This window comes from Staurois parvus, unplaced genomic scaffold (assembly GCF_062004578.1).
Source record: "Staurois parvus isolate SC_StPar_1 unplaced genomic scaffold, SC_StPar_1.0 ptg000696l, whole genome shotgun sequence".
NCBI classification, from domain to species: Eukaryota; Metazoa; Chordata; class Amphibia; order Anura; family Ranidae; genus Staurois; species Staurois parvus.
The window spans coordinates 766,595-785,260 of NW_028318492.1; the positions used below are offsets into that span (position 1 = coordinate 766,595).

The 18,666-nt window shown below is 40.3% G+C and overlaps 1 protein-coding gene across 1 annotated transcript; it reads right to left on the reverse strand.

The window, feature by feature from the left end:
- Positions 1-7,586: 7,586 nt before the first annotated feature.
- Positions 7,587-18,248, reverse strand: NFKBIZ (NFKB inhibitor zeta). Its single transcript, XM_089652904.1, has 12 exons — positions 17,919-18,248; positions 14,786-14,913; positions 14,120-14,147; positions 13,396-13,493; positions 12,617-13,311; positions 12,385-12,490; positions 11,509-11,655; positions 11,214-11,277; positions 10,614-10,783; positions 9,786-9,896; positions 8,776-8,943; positions 7,587-8,553 (listed from the first exon to the last, which is right to left on the reverse strand). Exons 1-12 carry the CDS (start codon positions 18,133-18,135, stop codon positions 8,500-8,502), a joined length of 1,986 nt encoding a protein of 661 aa, XP_089509030.1. The 5' UTR covers positions 18,136-18,248; the 3' UTR covers positions 7,587-8,499.
- Positions 18,249-18,666: the final 418 nt, after the last annotated feature.

The window sequence follows — 18,666 nt, forward strand, 5'->3', positions numbered from 1 at the left end:
CATACCTGACAATCTCTCATTTTTTGGCAGGTTAATGGGGTGTCAGAGAGTCAAAGGGGAATGCATGCAATTAAGTGAAAACAATGCTTTGCCCTGCATAGTTCAGTTTATATCTTAAAGTGGTTAAAAACCTTTAACATGAAAAATGAACAAACACATCCCACATTAGCAGAAAGAGAAGATTCAGGTTGAATCAACACATCCCACATTAGCAGAGAGATTAGATTCAGGATACTATATCAGCTTTGGATTCAGGTTACTATACAATAGAGAGGGATGTGTTTTATTCATTTTTCCTGTCAGAGGTTTAAAACCACTTTAAAGAGTAACTCTGCTTTTGTTGAGAAAAAAACAATTCCCTTCTGGGTGATCTATGTACATTACAAGGATTTTAAGAAACTTTGTTGCAGATTCCTACCTTTTGTTATTCTGAAGAAATAGCTGTTTGTTTGTGTCCATGTGTAGAGTGAATCTGTATGGGAGTGGTTTCATAATTATCAATCAGCTGCTGCACCTACAGTGCTCTAACGAGGAAACTGGCAAGGTCTGCATCCCTTTAGATGTGATTTCCATTAGGGAGTATCTCACCAAAAATGACATTTGTGTTGCGGGGGATGCTCAAAATCTGATTTGTATCTTAGTGCAGACTTCTAGAAAAATCAGTAAGGCAATCACACAAGCAGGAAATGAGTTTTTCAGGGGGCATTCTGTACACCATCTGTGTACAGAACTCCTCCAGGTAGCCACATTGCACTACATTTTACAGAAAATTACAGCACTGCAAATTGAAAAGAAATATTATATATATTATATATTATGAATTATATTTCATGATTAAATTATTAATTAATAATTCCATCAATTATGGCAAGCCATCCAGGTCCTGAAGCTGCAAAGCAGCCCCAGGCCATCACACTACCACCACCATGTTTGACTGTTGGTATGATGTTCTTTTTATGAAATGCTGTGTTCATTTTACACCAGATGTAACAGGATGCACGCCTTCCAAAAAGTTAAACAGTCCACAGAATATTTGCCCCAAATTCTTGGGGATAATCAATATGTTTTTTGGTAAATGTGAGATGAGCCTTTGCTTTCTTTTTGGTCAGCAGTGGCTTTCGCCTTGGAATCCTCCCATGGATGCCATTTTTGCCCTCTGTTGTCTTGTCTTTTACTTTTTGTTGAATCATGAACACTGTCCTTAACTGAGGTAAGTGAGGCCTGCAGTCCTTTAGATTTTGTTCTGGGTTCTTTTATGACCTCCTGGATGAGTGATCGTTGTGCTCTTGGAGTAATTTTGATAGGCCAGCCACTCCTGGGAAGGTCCAAGTTTGTGGATAATGGCTCTCCCCTTGGTCCGCTAGAGTCTCAAAGCCATAGAAATGACTTTGTAACCCTTTCCAGACTGATATATGTCAATTAGTTTGTTTCTCATCAGTTCTTGAGTTTCTTTAGATTCCAGCATGATGTGTTGCTTTTTTAGATCTTTTAGCAAGCTTGGCTTTGTCAGACAACTTCTGTTTAAGTGATTTCTTGATTCAACAGGTCTGGCAGTAATCAGGGCTGGATGTGGCAAGTTAAATTTAACTCAGTTTTACAAAAAATATGGTTAATCACAGTTCATTCATGATTTAGCAAGGGGGCAATCACTTTTTCACATAGGGATAAGCAGGTTTGGACAACTTTTTGTTTAAAAACTGCATTTTGTATTTACTTACAGGATCCTGATGAAGTCACGTGGTATAGTGATGCAACGCGTAGATACCCCGTGACTCAGCTTCCGGTCCGCGGTGATGTACATCGGGCGCGGGCGCCATCTTGGCACACCCAGATGAGTCCTAACCCATGCAGTACACCCAGGCATGAGGTTTTTCTACTGTCTGATGCTGTGATTTGATGTACAACAAGTGAGTGGGCATTTTTTACATTAAAGAGTCTGATTTACCCATTAAATACTGCACTATGAAGGATCTTTCTTTCACTTACCATGGTTTATGGTGAGTGATATACAGAGCTGGTGTATCTATCCTGGGAGGTCTGGAGTACAGATCACTTACCTGAGAGGGGAACCACAGGAGGAGTACAGAGGATACCAGCTATTACTGGCGAAGGATCTAAGAGTGATCCTGGAGGCTTAGTGGCCCTTTTGGGTCGCAGAGTGGAGGTGAGGGGGAATTTTAGCCACGGAGGATAAGTGTGCTGACTCCAACACAGAAATCATCACTTTCATCACTCTGCATGGATGTTTGTTGTTTGAGCACTATTTGGAGGATTTATGAACCTTATTTAATTTTGAGTGGAATATATTTTTGAAATCCTACAACTGAGTTAATCTGGTCACATTTTATCACTGGTCACTTGAAGTGTGGTTTATTTATTCATGAGGGGTTTATTTATATACAATGATACAGGTATTGACAAGGCACAGTTTCTGAAATTTTTATCAGGACCTCAGGTCACATAGGATTTGAACATTTATATTGGAGCACATTGTAGCACTGTATTTATATATTGCTTATGTAGAATTTTGTATCACCTTTTTTAGTTATATATGTTGATTATTTATATGCTATGAGGTTGGTTTAATTAGCGCTGCACTATACCAATACTTAGCTCTTTTAAAAGATGTAAGTTTAGTTTACAGAAGTATAGCATAAGAAAAAGTGCTTATTTTGAAGCCAAAAAACATGGAATAATAGTTACTGTAAACACCTTAGAGAAGTGTGGCATTAAGAAAAAAGAAAAAAGTGCCTCTTTTGATGGCCAAAAAATATTGCATAAAAAAAATGACAATAGTAAACATTTTACATTTTTTATCTCCAGCATCTTATTAAAAGAGAGCTTAGAGAAGTAGTGCCTTAAGAAAAAACAAAAAAGTGCTTATTTAGATGCCAAAAAACATGGCATAACAATAGTAAACATTTTACAAAGATGTGCTAATAGAGCAGCCATGGTTTGTGTTGTACAGCAGGACCAAGACTTGTGGAATACCCTTTTTCTGATGCAAAATACCACTTCAATGGCTGTGTGTGGATAGCATTCTATTCAATTAAGAATGTCCCCCAAGGCGGTGGAGAGCAGGCCTCTCCTCGTGTCCCCCTCGGCGGTGGAGAGTGGACCTCTCCTCGAGTCCCCCGCGGCGGTGGAGAGGGTGTCTCCTCTCAGCGGAGGAAAGCGGACCTCTCCTGCACCTGTCTCCTCAGCGGCGCTGCCAGTGTAATGGCGGTGCCGAAGAAGCAGGAAACTGGAAACTGGAAACCGGAACTCGGCTTCACAATGAGGCTTGGAGCGCAGGTGCAGCCGCTGCATCATCTATGCTCGCCTCTCGCCACACAAAAATTTCTCCTCGCATTTGACGAGCGGCTTTTTTAAGCCCTGATTCAATATATTATAAGATCAGAAGACAGCCCTGTAAGAACACATAATACGTTATGTCACCACCTACACACTTCCTATATGAAGCTATCTTTTGTTCTAAGAACCTTATGTTATGGCTATATGTTAATGTGGAAATTTATGCTGGCTTGTAAGGGCTGGAAACTCTGGGCCTAGGGAGCAAACTCGCTCATTTGGAGAAGCAGCTCGCTCATTTGGAGACCATCTATGCGGATGACCCTTCCCAGGATCACTATCTGGCATGGCATCACTCACTGCGGGAACTGTCTCTGGCCTGTGTAGAACAGACCAAAAAAGCTCTTTTGGCTTCGGGCAATAGGGTCTTTGAATACGGAGATAAAAATGGCAAGTTATTAGCCTGGTTTGCTATTAGCGAAAGGTCAATTTCCTACCACCCGCATTGATGGTATTCAGGATGTGGAGGGCACCTTGCTCTCCTCCGTTTCCTCAATGTCCGGTTCCTTGAATACTACCAGGCCATGTACTTCTCTAAAGCTCAATTCTCTATTGAGGACCTGACCACTTTTCTTGACACTGTCCCCTTCCCCAAACTTGACCTAGGGGCCAGATAGGCTTCAATCTCTCCGGAGGAGGTACAGGAGGCGATAGGCTCACTCCAGGGAGGAAAGATGCCTGGGGTGGACAGTCTTTTGACCAAATCTTATTCCCAGTGTATTGAACTCTTGGCCTCTAAATCGACATCCCTCTTTGCTGAATTCTTGTCCCTGGAGTCACTGCCTGCTTCTATGGAGGAGGCCATTACTGTTTTGGTTCCCAAACCTGGCAAGGATCCGCTGGATTGTGCCTCCTATAGGCCCATCTTGTTGCCCAATGTTCATGCTAAGATCTTTGAGGTTATTTAGGATTTTGATAAATGTAGATTAGATAGGATTTATGCCAGGGAAGGGTACTGACATAAATATACAGCGCCTCTTTCTTGACTTGTCTCTGACACATGATAATCCCAGTACTTGAGTCATTGCCTCCTTTGACGCCCAAAAGGAATTTGATTCTGTCAAGTGGAACTACCTATGGGAGGTTTTGTGGCAGTTTGGCTTTGGCCCAAAATATCTACGTTGGGTCCAACTTCTCTATGGAGCCCAGAAGGCAAGGGCCTGCACTAATATTTGGCTCACTGATCCCTTTACCTTACATTGAGGGACCTGCCAGATATGTCCGTTGTCCCCCGGCCTCTTTGCCCTTGTCCTGGAACTCCTGACTGTTTTGGTCAGGGAATCCCAATCAGTTCAGGGCTTGAGGATAGGCGTTCTGGAGAAGAAGCTGTCCCTATATGCAGATGATGCTCTTTTATATTTACATGACGTGGATCTGTCGCTCACTGCAGCTTTGGAGCTATTCGATACCTATGGCTCTTTTTCAGGTATACATAGCAATTGGAGTAAATCCCTGCTTTTTGCACTTGATGACAATGCCTGTGTCGGGGCTAGGCCCACTTAGCTTTCTTGGGTAGAGGAATTCCGATATTTGGGAGTTCAGGTAACCAACCATTTTTTTGGCAGAAACCTCCTTCCCCTCCTGCAAAGGCGGTGTCAAAATTGGTCAGCTTTCTTTAAATTTAATAGAACGTATTCATTTATTGAAGATGATGATCCTGCCCAAGTTCAACTATATCTTTCATAACTGCCCAATTTGGATCCCTGGATCCTTTTTTAAGGAAATGGATTCCTGTGTGATCCCCTTTATCCCTGCCTTGCAAAATATACATTGCAACTTCGTGCCACTATGGGATATCTGCCGAGTTTTCAAGCATACTATTGGGGGCTTTAGATCCAATGCTGCTGTTTGTTTGGAAGCAGCCTGCTTAGGATCCCTAGCTGATCTTCATAACATTCCTAACCAGAGACGTAGAGCTTATGATACTATTCCAGGGCCGACAAGCTACATTACGAATAAAGGCATTGGCTAGACAGCAATTTCTTTAGGGGAACCCTGCATGCTCTCACTTCCGTTCCATTCCTGACTTGTAGCTCTGGGGGAGATATGGTATGAGGACCCTGGCTCATGTTATGCCCTCTGGGGTATTACAGTTATCCTAGAAATCCTGGGGGGGGGGGGTTGCTCTTACGGTACTTCCAACTGAGACACATGGCCAGGGCTCAGTTCCTGTGACCTCCTATCCTCTGGGGGGGACCCCATTGAGGAGCTGCTGACTCAGGGAAACTTAAAAAAAACATTGTCTGACCTCTATGGAACATTGCTTGGTGTTAATTCCCCCAAGATTGAGAAGTTATGGGCCATATGGAAGGAGGATATCCCTTCTTTGGATGGGGAGGACTGGGCAGAGGCTTTGGTACAGAGTCCTAAGTTGGTTATTTCCTCCAGGGATAGTTACACAGGTCATGTTTTTACATAGGGTTTATTACATCCCCTTGAGGCTTTCTTGTATATACCCGGAGCGGGATCCTATTTGCCCTCGTTGCCGACTACATCTGGAAACCTTTTTACACATGTTCAGGACATGCCCCAGCATTTTTCCCTTTTGGTCTGTTTTTGATTTGATCAGCTGTCCCTGCCCTTTTCACCTGCCTTGGCATTGCGGAGTCTCAATGATTATGTACAATGGTCCCACCCCTTGAAATTGCTGATATCTTATCTCTGTATTATGCCAAAAAAGAGATTCTATTAAAGTGGATCTCCGGAGACCCTCCTGTGAATCAGCCGTAGAAGCGGCCCTTCCAATGTACAAGCTTACAGGCTGTCCCTGGAAATACGATAAGGTATGGCTCCCCTGGACATGTTGCTAAAGGTCTACAGTGGGAACATTTGGTCCACTACCCTCTGGTATGATCTCTAAGTGAGAGTTTATGGTAGCATCTCCTTTTCTTTTTCCTCTCTCTCTCCCTCTCCCTCCCCATAACCATTTTTCCTGTCCTCCCCCCACGCCCTCCCAATTCCTCCCCTTGCTCCCCCTTTCCTTCCTCTCCCTTAATTTTTGAGTTGTCTGTTTTTGATGAGTTCCCTACACCTTGGATCTCACCCTGGAATTGACTCATATGCGGTACTATTAGGTTGTTGCTCCATAACTACTTTGTTTTTTTTTCTTTCCTCTTGTTTTATATTGGATGTTGTGCAACTTACTGCTATTGTACATTTGTATTGTGCTATGCCTACCATGTTAACCAACAGCATTGTGTTTCAGCTGCAATGTTCTTTCATTCCTTTTACAATAAACATCTTGTATTGTAAAAAAAAAAAAAACTTCTGCTGGATGCTGGACAATTTATTGTGAAATTCTCTACCTGCCAATCTTCAAGCATTGAAAGTACTGTACAGTATATGCAGGGAGCAGGAAAAGCCAACTATGGTAGTTGCTCTGAGTGAGGTCAGCCATGCCTGATTTTGTTGTGGGTCACCGCCAGCCAGGCCTTAAATACACAAACACCAGCCAAGGAGTTAAATGTCTCCTTGCCACCCTGCCCCACCTGGTATTTAATGGTTTAGTGTGGGTGGTCCAGGACAGTGTTTCTCAACCTTTTTTCAGTCAAGGTACCCTGTAAAAATTTTTCACAGTCTCAAGACACCCCATTATAAAATGTATAAATCTAAACTAATAGTTTTACACAATGCAGCAACATCCGCACACGTAGGGCACCCAACATTAGAGGAGATTTATTCTTCCAAAGCAAATACACCTTACAATGTTTCTCTCCCTCACTCTGCTAATGTGACTCCACTGCTGAGGGAGAGGGGCAGGGGATGGGAGAACAAGGATGCTGTGCAGGCGCCCCAACATCATCCTCATCAACTGATGATGTCATTGGTTGTCAGGATGTTGGTGGCTGGAAGGTTGTAATGGTGCATAATGAAAACCTGTGGTTTTGTGTAACTAAAAGGCAGGCGTGATCCACTCAATGTCTTGTATACAATTTTGTAGCAATGTATAGGCATTTTGCGAAGGCACCCATAAAGAAACCTGCAGGCACCCTCATTGAAAAAGGCTGGTCCAGGACATGGGATCTGGTTGGTCATAGATTGAGTACTTAGTGTGCGTAGCTGGGACCTCAGAGTTAGTATTTGGGTTAAGACGCAGAAGAGGTAAAGTCTGTACACTTTACAGTAATCAGGGTCTAAATGGTTCTTAGTTTTATTAAAAAGTTTAAACTCCTGAATAGTATAGCTATTGCTACTTCAAAACATATTATAAGAAAGGCTACACAAGAACAAAAATATAATTTGACATGTACAACTTTATTAACTGTTTTTGTGTTTTCTTTTCTTCTACATATCCTTCCAAATAATCAAATACATTGTCTACAAGACATACGGTAAACAACCTAAACATAGCACATGCTTTTAAATGACTTATATCAAATATATTCAATATCAGCCTTTTAATACAATGAATACAATACAATGAAAAGAAAACATGGGGTTGTTATGTCTACCTATCACATATACCTATTTATTCATTATAATATGTCTCAGTGCATACAAGCTTAATCAGTATAGGTTAAACAGAATAAGTATCTTTATTGACCAAAATCCTATATATAAACTCTACCATATTGGTTCTATACACTTTACAGACATTACATATGAATCACTATCTTACATACATCTATAATATAATCCCTTCATTGTAGGTACATTTCTAAATTCTGATTAACACAGATTCACTTAACAATAAGGATTTATATAATCAAATTTAAAAAAAAATTATATATATATATATAAATAACTTTTTTTCACAACCTATAAAAATAACACAAAACTGTTTAAGGCAACTATTGCTTAACTGCTTTTTTTTTTTCTTTGCAACTATTGCAAAACTGCTTAAAGCAAAAAAACAAAACATGAAAGGTGCATAGAACTTTTTGTAGTTCCTATATTAGTCATACTGTATGTGTTGATGGTTCTTTAAGAAGAAAGTAAATGCTCCAAATCCACTAAGGTATAAAGATACTATATAGAAAACCAGTATTATTACTGTCATGAGTTGTATTAAGGTGGCTATACAATAGCCAACACCATTATATGGTTTCACAGAAACCAACTTTTATTTGCCCTTAACTAGGACAAATCTATGTACATAATTAAAGACCGCCTAACTGGCGAGAGTATGGAAGTGGATTTTGCGGGAGCTTAATAAGATGGTAAACGCTGCTGCATAGATTTCCCTTTGAGAACACGTCTGATCTGTGAAAAGAGAATAAAAAAGAAAGATGATATTAGAATACAATGATTAGAATTTTTCATCAGTTATTAAATTGCAAAGGATTTTAGACAAAATATAAACCATAACAAAAACAGTCAAGGCTAGTTTGGAAGCTGAAACAAAAAAAAAAAATGGGGAGCACACAGAGCACAGGGAAAATTTAGCTTCCCATGTAAATAATATATAATGCAGTAAATTATTACCTCTTCCCCCACAGGTCCATCAGATACAAGATGTACTGGCTGCTCATTTTCTAGGTTTCGAGCACTTGGATCAGCTCCTTTTCTCATCAAAAGTTTTACTGCTCCAACATGAGCTCTTCTGAACTGCAAGCTTGCAGCAATATGCAATGCGGTGTTTCCATTGTAGGCCTGACAAAAACAATAAATAATGTTTTTTTCATTCTAATGCAAATAAATGAATAAATGCTTACATGAAATGCTAGCCCTGCGATCTTTCTGGCTACAGCCACACAGTCACTTTAGAAAAAAAAAGTAAGAAATGATGTATTCTTACAACTTCAAGTTTTCATTACCATTTCAATATGCAAAGAAAACTCTAAACCCAGACTTACCAGTTTAAGTGACTATGACCCTAAAATCAATGTAAAATAGTGTTCCCAGGTAAAGAGGACACTTAATACTCACTTCTGCTTGTGCCCCACAATATCCATTGTAGTCAACAGAAATAGCTGGCTGAAGAATCTTGCAAATTGGGACTTCCAAAGTTGTTGAATTCCTGGTCCCAGCTGTGTTTTGAAATTCAGTTTTCCAGTCCCCACATCTCTACTATTTCTTTTATTAACAAAGGGGTCGCCAAGAGAAACCCCTGTGTTCAGCTGGGGATAAGGAAATTGACACCCCCGGAAGTGCTGAATTTTAAAGATTCTTCAGCCTGCATTTTCTCTCTACCACAGTGGAGGTTGCTGCCACAGGCAGCCTAAGAGGGAAATATTATTATTATGCCCTCTTTGCTTGGAACACTTTATTCTACATAGTGATTTCAACAACAGAATCATTTTACTCGGTGCAACAGAGCAAAGAGCTCTTTGAAGTGTTTTTTCCACCATATGCCTGTTAATGTGTATTCTCAGAAACACCTGCTAGTGCTACTTTATTCCTGTAATATCCTGCACCCCTGAATGAATTAAAGGGAAACAATCCACAGAAGTACTACTGACTGAAAATGAAATTAAAACAATGTCCAAACTTACCTTTGCATTGATGAAGTTTAGACAATTTGGCATCTCTAAAAAGAGACCCATCAGCTCAAGATTTGCCTCTTCACAGGCTAAGTGCAGGGCATTGCGTCCACTTTTGCGATCCTGTACATTAAATACTTAGATGAGTCTACATTCCAAGATTCTCATGACAAAAGCATCAAACATTGGGATAGCTTTACTAAAACTGGAGCACTCAAGATCTGGTGCAGCTGTGCATGGTAGCCAAGCAGGTTCTAACTTCAGCTTGTTCAATTAAGCTTTGGCAATAAAACCTGGAAGCTGATTGCTTCCTATGCAGAGCTGCACCAGATTTTGCACTTTAGTAAATAACCCACATTGCGCCTAGTATGCAATGATTACGTCCTTAAAGCTAATCTGTGCCCAAACCTTGGATATATCAATCACTACGTCAATGGTAACGGTTGAACATAAGTGCCCTAAAGACAATTTTGCACAAGTCAAATCTTTTCCTCTTGGGATACTGAACAATTCTGTTGTATGAGATGTAAGCAGGCTCAAGGGAAAAGTTTGCAGTGTTACAGATGGGGGTGGCGGGAAGAGGGGGGATATATAGAGAGGAGTTAGAAGGTTTGGCAGACAGAGTGATTTGAATGCAAGTTGCTCTGCCTTTCGAAATTCCTGAATTATTGCTTGATGCCTGCACAGACACAGACAGCCTGCATTGGGGAATCCGAGAGGCATTTTCATGCTTAGTAAGCACATGTAATTAGTTTTTATGTCCATAGTGACCACAAGCTCACATTAAATACTAAAAAATAAATGACCAATAAGACTGCACATTGCAGCAAGTTAACTCACTTTTTCTTCAACAGAAGCGCCCATCTGCAGTAATGTCTTAACAGTGTCAACCATTGCCTTGTTTTTCATCAGCAGTTCATCTGTAGCGGGAGCACAGTTTTGTTGATACATCTGCAGTTGCTGGACGATTGCATTATGTGCAGCTACTGCACAGTGTAGAGCAGTCAAACCTATGAAACATAGGACATGAATTAAAGTTTATTTAAGTCATGCTTCAGATAATTAACATTTCAAAATATGTTATCATTTATTTAAATATTTTCATGTCTTAATAAAGATAATTTATGTACCATGGTTTCACAGAAACCAACTTTTATTTGCCCTTAACTAGGACAAATCTATGTACATAATGAAAGACCGCCTAACTGGAGAGAGTATGGAAGTGGATTTTACGGGAGCCTAATAAGATTTTTCTTTTAGCGGGGTGTTAGGAAAATGCATGATGTAGTTTTACTATCCCTGCCTGGTGCTGTTTAGGTTTATAGTACTTTTACTACCCTAAGTATGTTGGTTTTCATATTCTGGATCCTAGAGCATTTAATGTAGAATATAAAATGACACAGAGGGACAGACAGGTGTAGATAATACACTTGCACCTACCATCATAATTGGTTGTGTCCACATCAATATATTGATTGCTTGCTATAATGCCTTTTTGAATTGCCTGAAATAACAGCAAAATAAAATGCTTTAGCAAATGTTTAATATGAATACTTAGTAAGAAAGATTTTAGCACATGAAATCCCAAGAGCAACAAAAAGAGGATATTTCATTGTTTTTGTGTTTGTGCACGTGAAAGGGAACGCTCACTTCTTTGATGTAAACCTTGACAGGCAAATATTGCAAAATGGTAATCAGTACTGATCCATACCAGCACATGTTGCCTATATCTCACCTGAAGAACTTGGGAGTACCCTTTTGCAGCACAGACATGAAGCGGAGTTCTTCCCCAGTAATCTGTAGTGTTGATTTGGGCTCCAAGGCTGATCAAGTCTTGTACTATCAGATGGTGATTGGCAGCTACAGCTACCTGAAGAGCACTCTGAAATGTTTAGAAGACAAAAGCATTAAAAAGAATGAATAAATACATAAAAAATATCAGCTTGATGTAAATAATATTTGAAATCTATGTTTTTTTGTTAAAAAAAAAACTTGATTCTATGTATACCTTGCAATTATATGTTTGAGGGATTATCCATTATTGCTTATGATATACGTAGTATGTGCCTTCTGCTTTGCAGTGCTACACAGTGATTGTCCTTAGAGATTAATTGAAAGTAACAGCACATAGGGATTTGTAGATTAGCCAATGAGAGCCATTTCTAGTGGCTAATCTTCAAATGCCAATGTTGAAAACAGTAAAGAATATGGAAGATCATGCCTTCAAAAATCTTAATATATGCATAGAAATACAGACGGTATGAGCTACACATTATATAAATAGATAAAACCGCTATATCTATTTCTAATTGTATTGTGGGTGAGGTGCGGAAAATACTACAATCACCAGTACAAGGAAATTAAAATGTGAAAACAAATGTAGAGACAAGATGATAAAACAAGAACATGCAGTGCAACAGGTAAAGCCCTGTTTCTTGGACTTTGTCAGTGATAAAATGTTGCTCATATGATAACAGTTTCTGATTAACTTTTTAGGCCGTCACATATTTTCTAGAATGAGGAAGGACATATTCCACTGTGAAATGACATGCATCATTCAACCAAACAGCAGGCAGCAGATAGATGAAGTAAACATCGCTTGAATGCTTACCTGGTTGTTATGCTCCTTAACATCCAACATATTAAGGGCTGCCATCTTGCAAGCCAAGACAAATGACAGAGCTCTTTTTCCTTGTGCAACTGCTATGTGAAGGTACCTGTGGTACATTGGGATATAGAATAGGTCACTGACACCATCTCCACACATTAACTTTTTTTGAAACATATTTTCTTTACAAAACATCTATTTTACAAAAAAAATAACAGGTTTCAAATTCACTTACGTATCACCATCTGAGTCTTTGGCGAGAAGCTGCTCACTGGAAACATTGACCAATTTCTTTTCCTCTTGCTCAATCTGCCAGTGGAAGAATGATTTACCAATCTGCGATGGGCTTGACCTGTTTGTATCGATCTGGCACAAAGGTGGGGAAACACTTGGAGAAGACTGCACCATGTTAGGACCCACAAATTGGTTACAAGGTAGGTTTTGTGGTGGGCTGTACTTCCCAGCTGGCAAACTTGCCTCTGTAGAGATGTCTGGAGATGTCATTTCAGGTGGGGATTCAATAAGAGACAAGTAGCTCTCGATGGCACAACTCTGGAGCACATCGTTTGAACACATGGCTTCTGGATAATTCTGGATAGGGCTGTAGTTATACTCTGTAGGACACTGTGGAGGAATTTCTTGAACTTGGGGACAACCAAACTGATACTGGTCATTCTTGTGCTGTGGGGAGCAGCTGCTGAATACCTGGTTGGCCGGAGGTGGTGAAAAGGTTTGAGCTACAGGCGCATCCTGATAGAATTGTTCTGGGGTATTCATCCAGTTTACCAGTACTGTGTTAAGAGAAACTGGATTGGACTTATGTTTCAGGTTCATTATACTCTGGAGCGGATCCACATTTGATTCTGTACCACTCTCACTCTTTGGCGGTTCGTCCATAATGTCACAGGACTTTGGGGTACTTGGTGGTGTCTAGAGGAAAGATGAATGGGTTAAGAAACTGAGGCACTATTGCAAACATTAGTGTATTGTTGCTTTAGGTGGGCATGTATTTACCAGGAAAGAACTGGATTGAAAGGGGCAAGGTTTCTTTGCATCTGGTGCATCCGACATGTATTCAATAGGCCGCTTTTTGTTTAATATAGTCTTCAGTTCTGAAGAAATAAAAAATATCATGCTTTTTACACCCAGGGAGATTGACATGTTAAAGTAAGCATGCACTGTGACATATATAGGTTATCTGACTGTTATCTGAAAATGCTAATTGCCTGGATTTCACACTGACCTAAGTCTTCAATACAGTCTGTGCCACTGACCCAGAATTCCCTTGCTGCAGGATTGTTCCAGATTAGTAGCTCAAAATATACTGGAGGTTATTTACTAAAACTGGAGGGTGCAAAATCGGGTGAAATTCTGCATAGAAAACAATTTCCAGGTTTTATGCCCAAAGCTTAATTGAACAAGCTGAAGTTAGAAGTTGACTGGTTTCTATGCAGAACTGCACCAGATTTTTCACCCTCCTGGTTTAGTAAATCCGCCCCACTGAAACCAGGGGCAGCCAATAAAGTAGAATTTCTAAAGGAAGATTAGTAGTGGCAGCCTGCATAGCTTTCTCAGAACAGGTTACCATTAAAACTGATATTCTGAATGGTCTTCAATATATTATACTACACTTTCTCATAAAGAATGCATTTAAAATAATCTCTAAATACATATATATATATACACATACACACACACATACATACATATATATGATGTATAGGTAAAATATACCTACCATTGTAATGTTCGCTGCCTTGATGTTTCTATAAAGGAAAAACAAACATTATTTTAGCCGAACATCATGAAATGACATTGCATTATAACCATGAGTTACTACACAGTGAGATTGTGTTAAGGCATCAAACGTTACAAATAGTTATTTCTTTATTTGTTATTGTTTATTTTACAAAACACACACATAGCAGCACTGTATTTACAATCATTAGGGAGAAGGCCAGGCCCATCCCTCTGCACAGAAAGGACTTCATTCACACAGACGGCGGTTAAAGCAGGAGGATGAGCTATGATTTTACCACCCCTGACTGCCCTGCTAAACTAGGGCATGCAGCCGTCAGGGCTGTGCACATGCCAAAAACGAAATAGCATATTTTCTGCTGGTGGTAGCTCTGTTGAACATGGCCATTCACGTAAATATGGCCGTGTCACAACCATACTGCAACCGCATGCCAACATGTGGTTGCACCACAGTGGGTAGGCATTTTGAGGGTTAAAACAGGCTGTGAGGAGCCGACCTATCGCCATCTCAAAAATCTGTCAAAAGCCCTTTGAAAAGCAGATCGGGGTTTCAGTACAGCCGAACATGTAAATGAACACAAGTGTAAAATGTTTTCTAATTTTTTTTTTTAATTATAAATCTTAATATGAAAAAATAAAACCATACCTGTAAATCCACTTGGCCATTGCAAACTTTATTTCTTCGCTGATTAAGCAATTCTCTCACAGGATTTCTTACTCGGACTCCTTGGAAGTTCCCTTTTGAATGGCGTCCTGTCCCACTGCTTTTGCCAGCTAGAAAAGAAAAAAAAAAGAGCTGTCAGACATCTAAATTTACCAATAAACAAGGATTGATGAGCTTTAGCCCTGGTTCATACTGATGCGGTTCGGAATTCGCAGCGTTTTCTGTGCCAATTCCACACCGCATCAGAATCACACCCAGTTCATGTGAACAGCTGCGGGTGTGTATGTTAAGTTAACAACACCCCGAAAGCAGTCCGCAAAACACGGTGCGATGTGCAGAATTGGATCACATAGGTGTGAATACCCATGCGATCCAATTCTAGTGTGGACCTAAAAAAGGGTCCTGCACCTTTTTGGTGTGGGTGCGGTGCGATTAGAGCCATACATAATGTATGGCTCCAATTGCACCACACACAAAATGCATGTGCTTTTTACAGGAATGCGGAGCGGTTCCTGTGCGAATCACATGCGATATACCGCAACGCATATATGTGAACCCAGGCTTAATCAGTATTAGTAGTAGTACAAAAATCAGGGATAAGCAGTAATACATGGCAATGGCCAATAATATGGCGATTGCAATTACCATAACTGCAATGAGCAGCTAAGCGTTCATAACTATTGTTTTACTAGCTGATCAATGTTCTGGTGCTTGATAAGAGTCAGGCTAGATACACTCCATATAGAGCACATGCGCTGGTGTACATTGTAAAGGGCAGTGTGATGTGTTGTTGCAAAGTATCTGATTTTTTACTTTTGCGGTGCGTTGACATGCCACAAAATGCATTGTACTGCACAAAATTGCAGACATGCGGGGTTTTTTTATACAGAGCATACCACCGCACATGTATGGTATGAACAGGGCAAACAGCTGTTTTCTATGCGTTGAGCCTGCGTTGGTCAATGATCATTAATGCAGCTCAACACGGGGGAATGAGTCCTTAAATTTCATGCAGGGTGAGACTACTGTCAGAATTAATCCAAACTGCTTTTATTCCCTGACAGTTTATCTACATGTCAGAGTAAATTTAGATGCAAGTAAAAAGTAAGCTGGGTGCACATCGCTCCAAGGTAGGCTTATATGTCCACAATATCCTGACTGCTGTATCTTCAGGTGCCAGCACGGACCGCAGCCACAAATGTCACAGGGATAACAAGAGATAGTGACACTGCCACACAGCAGTATATATCTTCAACTCTTTATTTACTGTTCAGACATAAAGACACAGAAACATTGCTCCAAGCAGGCAAACAGTTAACGCGTTTCCCACATATAGTGCTTAGTCATAACATGAAACGCGTTAACTGTCTCACTGCTTGGAGCTGTGTTTCTTTGTCTTTATGTCTGAACAGTAAATAAAGAATTGAAGATTTTTACAGCATTATGAGACAGCTGCTATCTCTTCTCATCCTTGTAATTCTAGAGGCAGTCATAATTATTTGTACCATGTTAAGAAAAGGTAAAATCATTATTTTTTTCTGCAGAGCAACCAATCAACCATACACATACAATGGATGAAACCAGACTGACTGCCAATAACTGAACAAGTGCCTACCGCAGAACCTGATATAAAACTGGACGAATGTATACAACCAACACAAAGTCTATACCACTACTAGCCATGCAGCAGTTCTGGAAAATAATGTTACATCTACATTTGCATGATTGTAATGAAATTATAAGCCACGATGGAATGCTGGAAAAAATGTCACAAAGTTTTGTTCAGTAAAAAGTGCAACAAAGGGAAAAGAGTTCACCATACACTTTACAAATTGAATGTACACTGTTCATTAAGCCTAGTACACACGGGCCGAATGTCAAGCGGTTCAATAGAAACCTTCTGAGATTTGGCCTGTATGTACAGCAGCCGGTCTAACAGACGCTGGTCATTCAACCAGCTTCTGTCAAAAGGGCGTGACCTAAAAAGTCTGCTTATTGGCTCCCAATCAGCTTTCTCAGCCAATGGCTAAGAGCGCTGACCAGAGTGTTCTGGCAGGGGGCCTGTCACCCCTGTCAGAATACAATAGCACAGCAGGGGAGATCGCTGTACTAACATCCCATAGTTAGCACAGTGGCTCCTCCTGAGCTGTCAGGGTTTTTTTTGTTCAGCCCGCTGGGTTGAACAAAGAAATAAACTAGTAGTGTATAGTAGACTTTAGATCTACCAACAAGTGTTGTAAGTAGTGTATGTGGCTTCATTTAGGAAATTAAATTCATAGTCATGTTAAAAGCCAATTACATTTTGAAGTACTTTCAAATGAGTTTTGTCATGTCTAAGTTGGTTGTCGAATGTACTGATGAGATTTTTTTGGTATCGCTCATTTGAAAATCTACTGGTGTATGGCCAGGTTTAGCCTATGTGCAGTAACCCCTAGCCTAAGAAGTCAGACCAGTAAGACATAAATTCTGAGCGGCTGGTATGTGTTATTGTAGTAAGAATTAGAACTCTTTATTCAATCAGGACATAGGTAGGAGCAGCAACAGAATGGCAGAAATCTATTACAACAAACCATAGTAACCTAACATCGCAGTCCATCGATATAAATAAATAAGTAACAAAGGTTTAACGCAGCGGAAGGTAGGCAAAGATTATGTTGAAAGCAAACCGGTTTAGCAGCATAGCTTCAGTACACCTTGAACTTGCTCTGACGTAAGAGAAAAATCCTGGCAACGAAACTTCCTTCTGCTTTAACAATCGACACGCCAACAACTTTTTTTTTTCTTTTAACTGTTTGCTTGCCACTTGGGAGTTACAGAAGTATCGTTTTCATAGGCAAACAACAAAATGCACTATTACACTAGGAATTCTAACCATAAATAACAGCAATCTAGCAAAGCAATTGTATTTAAACCTAATCCGGATCCCTTTACCTGCTATTTATTAACAGCATCTGTATATAGTATATTAGTAATTATATAAATATAATCTCTATAATTTAAATATATAAAAAGGTATATTAGTAATAGTATGGTGTTCTATTGTAGATTACATTACTTATAGAGAAACAATTATTATTATTACGAAAGCTCTCTCCATTTCTGAGCTGGAGCTTACCTCTCTTGACTTGTGGCCAAGAAGAACTTAGACTGCCCTCACTGTCAGATCCATGGGAGCCTGGAGAAGAGGATATGGAGTGAGTTGGGGACGATGCCGCATCGGAGATCGGAGAATGGGAGCCACCATAGAAATAGGTCAGGTTCATGGGGCTGTTCATCATGTAGTCTTGTTCTAGGAAGTCCCTGGTGTCCTCGATCACCTGCTCCACGATCATGACTGCTTGTATTATTAACTAACTGCTAACTAGTGTCTGGGGTGTTTCTCTGTATTAATGGCACAAGGGCTGCTACTAAGCAGCTTCTCATTAAGTTCGCTCACAATGTCTACGGGGAATTTCCACACAGTTTATGTATGACGGATGACAGCAGCTCACCCCCCCACCTTCCGGCAACTAACCAATAAGCGTTAAGCATCCGCAGCGCCTATTGGCTGCTGCTGCGTAGTCAGAGAGGAGGTGGGGGGGTGAGTGGCTGGGGCGTGATTTACCGGAATCGCACAATAGAAAATTGCGAAATCTCATCCAGTTGTCAATGTGACATGCTTCTGAAAGCCATGACAAGGAAGGTGTGTACGTGTTATGTTTGTGGTGACTGCTAAAAACTCCTCAGTGGAAATGAATGGGGAGCTGTCAGAGCAGCCATGGTTCTGTGTATGTGTAGTCTGTAACAGAAGGAAAGGGAGGGGGGAGCACGCAGAAGGAGACACAGATATGACTGATGGGGAGAAGAGAAGGATTGCTAAAAAC

Bases quoted from the DNA above. Each gene is read 5' to 3' on its own strand.
- NFKBIZ (XM_089652904.1), bottom strand. From the start codon at position 18,135: ATGATCGTGGAGCAGGTGATCGAGGACACCAGGGACTTCCTAGAACAA. The intron at 14,148-14,785 runs GTATGGTTTTAT...TTTCCTTTATAG, and splicing joins ATGGCCAAGTGGATTTACAG to AAACATCAAGGCAGCGAACA. The intron at 11,656-12,384 runs GTAAGCATTCAA...TAAACATTTCAG, and splicing joins TTAAGGAGCATAACAACCAG to AGTGCTCTTCAGGTAGCTGT.